The sequence below is a fragment of the Malaclemys terrapin genome, chromosome 18, assembly GCF_027887155.1.
Source record: "Malaclemys terrapin pileata isolate rMalTer1 chromosome 18, rMalTer1.hap1, whole genome shotgun sequence".
Taxonomy (NCBI): Eukaryota; Metazoa; Chordata; order Testudines; family Emydidae; genus Malaclemys; species Malaclemys terrapin.
Window position 1 is genome coordinate 22,445,762 of NC_071522.1, and position 8,106 is coordinate 22,453,867.

The 8,106-nt window shown below is 61.4% G+C and overlaps 1 protein-coding gene across 1 annotated transcript; it reads right to left on the minus strand.

Annotated features, from left to right (window-relative positions):
* Positions 1-998: 998 nt before the first annotated feature.
* Positions 999-2,616, minus strand: LOC128825863 (protein FAM170B-like). The gene is made up of 2 exons (XM_054008700.1): positions 2,547-2,616; positions 999-1,801 (listed from the first exon to the last, which is right to left on the minus strand). The coding sequence occupies exons 1-2, from the start codon at positions 2,614-2,616 to the stop codon at positions 999-1,001; spliced, it is 873 nt and encodes a 290-aa protein (XP_053864675.1).
* Between the last annotated feature and the right edge of the window lie 5,490 nt (positions 2,617-8,106).

The following is an 8,106-nucleotide window of genomic DNA, read 5'->3' on the forward strand; positions in this document are numbered from 1 at the left end:
GGACCGGCGGTGCTGGGTGGGCCAGGGGCCCGGGGCTGCTGGGCGGGCCAGGGCTGCTGGGCCGGGGACCCGAGGGCTGGGCCGGGGGTGCTCGGCCGGGGGCCCAGGGGCCGGCAGTTCTGGGCGGGCCGGGGATGGTCGGCCAGGGCCGGCACCCCAGGGCCGGAGCCGACCCAGGCTGGAGCCGCTGGGGGGCCAGCCTGGGCCGCGCCTCCTCCCCCCCCCACACCCCCCTTACCTGCTTCAGGCTTCCCACGAATCAAATGTTCGCGGGAAGCAGGGGAGGGGGCGGAGACTTTTGGGAAGGGGCGGAGTTGGGGCGTGGGCGGGGCTGAGGGCGGGGCCGGGGCCGCGTGGAGTGTCCTCCTTTTGGAGGCACAAAATATGGTAACCCTATCTTCTCATCACCTGCCTCCTGTCGATGGGCCGGAGTCCGTGTGGGTCTCTAAGGATGTGGCTCTGCTACCGACCCTCCAGCCCTCTGGGTGGTGGCCAAGGCTTTAGGCTGGGTCCCGGCAGGGAGAAGGCTGGCTGGTTTCGTCAGTTCTTTCCCCGTCCCTGGTGGCTGGGTCGGGTGCGGCCACGGCCCAATGGAGGGGTGGGGCTCGGCGTTGCTGTCCTGAGCTCTGCTGGCATCCGGCAGGGCCTTGCTGCGGAGCCTGGCAGCTCCGGTTCGGCCTGTTGGCCCCGGCGGGGAGCCTGGTGCGGATCTGGCGCGCTGGGCTGGGATGCCGTTGGCCTGGCACTGCTGGAGCTGCCAGTTCTCAGCCCTGATGCTCGTAGTGCTGCGTTTCCCAAGCAGGGGTCCGGGCGTATCTCGGCGAGTCCCAGAGCTCGTTGTCCTGGCGTCACGTGGAGATTGGGTCCGGCTGGGAAGCCGGCAGTGGGCAGGGCTTCCTAGCCGGGGGCAGCGACTGGCGTGTGTGCCCGGACCCGCTGGCAGAGTCGTCTCCGGTCTCAGCCAGCAGCTGGGCTCCCCCGGCGTGTCCTTGCCAGGCCTATCTGGCAACCTTGCGTGGGCGCCGTATCTCTCCCCCACACTTGCTGCACTCCCGGCCCCCACGTCGCCGTCTCTTCCGGGGCGGCTCTCCCGCCCTGAGCTGCCCCAGCACCCGGTAGTAGACGCGGCAGCTGAAGCCTTCGCGCAGCCCCTGCTTCGCATGCTGGGTCAGGGCCTCCAGGCTGGGGAAGACTCGGCAGCAGGCCAGGCAGCGCAGGCCCTGCTCGGGGGTGAGGAGCCACTCAGGGGGCGCTCCCATCGGCTGCTGCGGAGCCTCCTCCGCTGGTCCCCCAGCGTCGCTCTCTGCCTCGGGGTCCACGTCCCCCAGCTCGGGGTCCACGTCCTCCAGGTCGGACCTGGTGTGGGAGCTGCTCCGGTCCGAGCCAGCAAAACTTTCTCCTCCGATGTAATTGGCCTTAAAGATGCGGGGGCGCTTCCTAATGGCTCCAAGGCCGGCCCCCGTCTCCCAGGCCACCGAGACGCCGTTCACGACCCTGACCTGCATGTAGAAAAGGGTCTTTTCTTCTCCCTCACCCTCAGCCTCTCTGACACGTGCCGAGCGCTTTCTCTTCACGCCGGCGCCGGGTGGATCTGGGGGCTGCGCACACAGGCGGTTGGAGGCCCCAGGCTGCACACTGCGGGCGGAGGAGTGGCTGGTGACGGATGTGGCCGTGGAGGTCTGCTGGCTTGGGTCCCTGGGGCCTGCAGAGGTAGAGACCCTCTGCTCCGCCGTTTCCTCAGGAACGGGGCTCCCGGCAGAGACCCCCTGACGAGGGGGCGACTCCCCTGATCTCTGTAATTCTGAAAGCAGAATGAAAGCCCAACTCCTGCGGCCATCGCCTACTGTGGTGCGTCCCCCTCCAACTCCCAGCCCTGTGTCCCAGGCCCAAAGGGACCCCGCATGGGCAGGGGGAGGGGGTGGGGAAGGGAACACCATGAGTACGAATATCAGGGGAGCGACCAGTCAGGGATCTGACACGCTGTGCCCAGGGAAGGGCCAGAGCCCCCTCGCTTGGCACATTGGCAACTAGGTTGGACAGAGCCCTAGACAACGTCCTGTCGGTGCCGATGCTGCCCTGGCCCTGGGGAGGAATGGACACTCTGCCCCATTGGTCTGCCCCAGCCCTGACATCTGACCCTGGCATGGTTACCAGGAGCAGCCTGAGACCTGGCTGTGCCCATCTCCAAGGCCCCTGGCTTAGGCTCGTTAGCCCAAGGGCCCAGGACTCTGCACTGGTGTCTCTACATGGAAGAGCCATTTTGTGCCCCCAGATTTCTCCTCTTCCTGGTGTCTCCTTCACCTCTGGGGGGGGGGTCTGTGTCTCCCCCTTCCTCTTTTCCATTTACCCATTTAGAGGGCTCTGTCTCTCCCCACTTGGAGTCTGTTTCCCCCACTGTGCCCTGGTGGAGTCTCTGTTTCTCTCCCCCTCCCCCTCTGAGACCTCCCTGGGCCAGGCAGAGAGAGAATTCGAGTTCATCCTTGACCTAGGACCCCTGCCAGTCTCTCTCGCGAGTGTCCTGTGGGCCCAGGGAACGACCTGCTCACCTGACCCCTCCTGGGCAGCTCCAGGATTCATCTCTGGGGCGTCAGCAGGAAGCAATTGGCTGTGCGCCATGGTCCTGGCTCTGGGGACTCGGGCCAAGGCTGGTGCCTGTCACAGTCCTCGAAACCTCCTGGATTCTCTGTCCCAGCACCAGCCAGAAGGTCCGGGTCTCTGCTGGGGAAGGGATGGCGGTTCTGGTCCAATTCTTCTGCTAAATCCCCAGATCTCACAGTGCAGGCAGCAGAGACAGGATCACGATTGACCTGAGCCAAGGGTTTGATCCAAGTGGCACCAGACGGTTGTGGTTTAAATCGTTCTGGAATGTTCTGGTCCCAACGGCATCAGGCTGTTTGGATCCAAACGGATCAGAAGTTCTTCTTCGAGTGCTTGCTCATATCCATTCCATTAGGTGTGTGCGCGCCGCGTGCACGATCGTCGGAAGATTTTCTACCCTAGCAACACCGGCGGGTCGGCTGTGGAGCCCCCTAGAGTGGCGCCTTCATGGCGCTGAATATATACCCCAGCCGACCCGGCGCCCCCTCAGTTCCTTCTTACCGCCCCTGACGGTCGTTGGAACTGTGGAGCGCTGCTTAGCTGTTCTCCACTCTCCCTAGCTTTGTTGGTTATTAGCAGTTATAGTTATAGTGTTTATAGTTAAATAGTTAAATAGTTTTAAAAAAGTTGTTATAGTTGTTCTAAGTAGCTCAGGGGATTAAGGGGGTCGTCTCCCCCTTTCTTCCCCGGCCGCGGGGCCGGGCTCATGCCCAACGCTCCCGGCTTCAAGCAGTGCGCCTCCTGCGCGAAGCCTATGCCCACGAGCGACCCGCACGACTCCTGTCTGAAGTGCCTGGGAGAGTCCCACCAAACAGATAAGTGCAAGATCTGTAAGGCCTTCAGACCAAGGACCAAGAAGGAGCGGGACTTTCGGCTCAGGCAACTCCTGATGGAGGCGGCACTTAGCCCGGACACTCCCTCTACGGGCCAGACCCCGGCGCCTAGCACCTCGGTGCGCAGTGCACCGGCAGCACCGGCTTTGACGACCACGCGAGTGGCGTCAGACAAGCCTCCCCGGCACCGGACCTCGTCGGCACCGCAAGCAGTGCCTCGGCGCCGATCATTATCCCCGGGGCATAAAAAAGCCCATAAGACGGGGACGTCCGTGCCGAAGACGCCGGCTCCCCCAGTGCCGGGGGTAGAGCCGCGTCCGCCGGTGGAGCAAAGGAAACAGGTGCCTCCAGCACCGTCGACTCCGGCACCGAAGCCGTTGAGTCCGGTGCAGATAGCGTCTCCACCGAGGCCGGCGGTGATACAGTGCCTACCGTCGACTCCAGAGACCTTCGCGGCGGCGAGAGACTTAATAGCTCTCACGGAGCCGGCACCGCCTCAACCACCGGCACCGACTGCACCGCTGACTCGCCCGGTCCAGTCGAGGGGGAAACCTGCCTTGATGCGCCCTCCACAAGGACTGGAACCTCGGCACCGCTCCAGGTCCCGAAGCAGGTCCCCACGCCGCTCGCAGTCCCGGCACCGAATATCGTCTCGGCACCGGTCGTACTCGCGGCCAAGATCTTCTTCGCGGCACCGCTCTACGTCTCGGCACCGATATGATCGTCGGCACCGATCAACGTCGAGACGTAGCTCTCGGCACCGCTACGGTCGACGCTCGACGTCGAGAGGCCGCTCCCGGCACCGGGCATACTCCAGGTCCTCGTCGAGGTCCAGATCCGACTCCCGGCACCGACGAGGTCATCGGCACCGGTCGCGGTCCCGGCACCGATCGCCGGCACCGCGTGGAGATAGAACATCCCCGGACCGGCACCGTGCGGCACCACATCCCACGGGATTCGTCTCGACGCACTCGGCACCGCCATGGCCATCGAGATCGGTGTCCCGCTCCTCTGAGGAAGTATCGAGATCGGCATACCCCCCTCAGGGTCAAGCCGAGGAGCAGGACATAGGCCATTGGCAGGAGGTAGCAGAGGACCCTGCTCATGGCCCATCTCACTGGTCGTTCTGGACCCCGTGGGCGTACCATCAGGCGCAAGGGGCTCCAATTGCGTCGACCTCTCGCTCCGGTCACTCCGTCAGAGGGGCCCCGGAGTCCACCATCTCTCGGCCTCCGCCAGGGGGCATGGAGGCCTCTGGGTCCGCACCACCTGACACCCTGGACCCAGGCACAGGTGATGCTCCAGCCCAGGAACAGGGAGACCAGGACCAGCCCTTGGATCCTGTTCCACCGGAGGCATCTTCCTCTTCTTCTCCCGATGAGGCAGTGGCGGGCACATCGTGCACAGGCCCGCCTCCAATAGATCTTCGGGCTCACCAGGATCTTCTGCGCAGGATGGCCCGTAATATGGACCTGCAGGCGGAGGAGATAGTGGAGGTTCACGACCCGATCGTGAATATCCTTGGAGCGGATGCCCCATCGAGGGTAGCGTTACCCCTGATCCGCACGATTCAAATGAATGCGGATACGATATGGCAAACTCCTGCCTCTATCCCACCCACAGCGAGAGGGGTGGAAAGGAAATACTTTGTCCCGTCTAAGGATTATGGGTACTTGTATACCCACCCCCAACCGTGTTCACTGGTGGTGGAATCAGTGAACGCACGAGAGCGCCACGGCCAGCAGGCTGCAGCGCCTAAATCAAAAGAGGCTAAGCGGCTCGATTTGTTTGGCCGTAAGGTTTACTCAGCCGGAGGGCTACAACTTAGAGCAGCGAACCAACAGGCGCTGCTGAGCCGCTACAGTTTCAACTCCTGGAACTCTATGGGGAAGTTTAAGGAGCTGATTCCCCAAGAGTCCAGGGAAGAGTTTGGAGCCATGGTAGAGGAGGGCAAGAAGGTGGCTCGGACCTCCTTGCAGGCCTCCTTGGACATAGCAGACTCAGCTGCGAGGACCCTGGCTTCGGGTATCGCTATGCGTAGGATCTCCTGGCTTCAGGTCTCGGGTTTGCCTCCGGAGCTGCAGCAAACCCTACAGGATCTCCCCTTTGAGGGACACGGATTGTTCTCAGACAAAACGGACTCTCGCCTGCAGAGCCTAAAGGACTCGAGAACAATCATGCGCTCCCTGGGGATGCATGTTGTGGGCCCTCAGCGCAGGCCATTTAGGCCGCAGCCTCAGCGCTTCTACCCCCCCCCACCTCGTCAGAGACAGGACTCGGCCAGGAGGCGAGGGCGAGGTGGTAGAAGAAGGTGGACCGGCCCTCAACCCGGCCAGAACCAGGGGCCACCTAGACCACCTTCAGGCCCCAGGCAGAACTTTTGAAGGTGCGGTCGAGGACGGCGCCCCAGTCATCCCCCAGGATCCAACCCCCTCCTTTTGGGATCGCCTCTCCCACTTCCACCGTGCTTGGTCCCTTATAACTTCGGACCGTTGGGTCCTCCGCACGGTGGAGAGGGGATACGCTATCCAATTTTCTTCTATCCCCCCCTCCCACCCCCCTTCCCCGTCCCTCTTCAGGGACCCTTCTCACGAGCAACTTCTTATTCAGGAGGTTTCTACGCTCCTGGCCATGGGGGCCATAGAGGAGGTTCCGATAGAGTTAAGGGGCAGGGGATTTTATTCCCGTTATTTCCTGATCCCCAAGTCCAAGGGAGGTCTGCGGCCCATCTTGGACTTGCGCGGACTCAACAAATTCGTAGTAAAGTTGAAGTTCCGCATGGTCTCTTTGGGGGCCATTATCCCTTCCCTCGATCCTGGAGACTGGTTCGCCGCCCTCGACATGAAAGACGCATACTTTCACATCTCAATTTACCCACCTCACAGACGCTTCCTGCGATTCGTGGTAAACACAGTGCACTACCAATTTGCAGTCCTTCCCTTCGGCCTATCCTCGGCCCCAAGAGTGTTCACGAAATGTATGGCTGTCGTGGCAGCATACCTTCGTCGGCAAGGGATACAGGTGTTCCCGTACCTAGACGACTGGCTGGTACGCAGTCGCACCAAGGAGCAAGTTCAAGCTCACGTCCACATAATAGTGCACACATTCAACGAGTTGGGCATCCTACTCAACAAGGACAAATCCACTCTAGAACCTACCCAGAGAATAGAATTCATCGGCGCAGTTCTAGACTCCAGACGTGCACAAGCCATCCTGCCAGACAACAGATTCGGCACCATCACGAGCCTCATTCAAGGACTCCAGGCCTTCCCAACGACCACGGTGAGGTCGTGCCTTACCCTGCTGGGTCACATGGCTTCCTGCACGTACGTAACCAGGCATGCCAGACTTCGGCTTCGCCCACTTCAAACCTGGGTGTCATCAATATACCGTCCACATCGGGACAGTCTGAACATGGTGGTCACGGTCCCGAACTCGGTCCTGGCCTCCCTCACCTGGTGGCTAGATCGCAATGTGGTCTGCGAGGGGATACCATTTCACGCCCCACAACCCTCTCTGCACCTGGTCACAGACGCTTCATCTCTGGGTTGGGGCGCCCATCTCAACGAACACCATACCCAGGGCCTGTGGACTGCATCCCAGCTAGCCCTGCACATCAATGTTCGGGAACTGATGGCGGTACGACTGGCGTGCCAGGCATTTCTCAACCTCCTACGTGGCCGATGTGTGTTAGTTCTCATCGACAACACCACGGCCATGTTTTACATCAACAAGCAAGGAGGAGCACGTTCGTCAATCCTATGCCAAGAGGCCATTCGCCTGTGGGACTTCTGCATCGCCCACTCAATCCACCTCACGGCATCGTTCCTCCCTGGAGTCCAGAACACTCTAGCGGACCGACTCAGCAGGTCCTTCCAGATGCACGAGTGGTCTATCCGTCCGGACATCATACATTCCATCTTCCAGAGGTGGGGGTTTCCCCAGATAGACCTGTTTGCATCCCGAGACAACAGGAAGTGCCACGTGTTCTGCTCCCTACAAGGTCGAGCTCCGGGCTCCCTCTCGGATGCGTTTCTCCTTCCCTGGAAAGACCACCTGTTTTACGCCTTCCCTCCGTTTCCTCTGGTCCACAAGGTACTGCTCAAATTGCGCAGAGACCAGGCACAGGTAATTCTGGTCGCTCCAGCGTGGCCGAGACAACATTGGTACACCACACTGTTGGAACTCTCGGTTCAGACACCGATCCCGCTTCCGTTGTATCCGGATCTCATCACGCAGGACCACGGCCGGCTGCGTCACCCCGACCTGCAATCACTCCACCTCACGGCGTGGCTGCTCCATGGTTCACCCAGGCAGAGCAGCAATGCTCGCACTCTGTCCAACAGATTCTGCTGAGCAGTAGGAAGCCCTCAACACGCACCACGTACCTGGCCAAGTGGAAGCGGTTCTCCTGTTGGTGCGAACAACGAGCCACGTCCCCGTTGCAGGCACCCATTCCTCTCATTTTGGAGTATCTCCTCTCCCTAAAACATCAGGGGTTGGCGATATCTTCAATTAGGGTTCACCTGGCCGCTATATCGGCCTTTCACCCAGGGGAACTCGCGTCCTCGGTATTCTCTAACCCGATGGTCGTTAGATTCCTCAAGGGCTTAGACCGGATGTACCCACAACAACGTCAGCCCGTCCCGACGTGGGACCTCAACCTGGTTCTCTC

Coding starts and splice junctions, on each gene's coding strand:
- LOC128825863 (XM_054008700.1), bottom strand. CDS start 2,616: ATGGCGCACAGCCAATTGCTTCCTGCTGACGCCCCAGAGATGAATCCT. Junction 1,802..2,546: donor AGCTGCCCAGGAGGGGTCAG/GTGAGCAGGTCG, acceptor TTCTGCTTTCAG/AATTACAGAGATCAGGGGAG.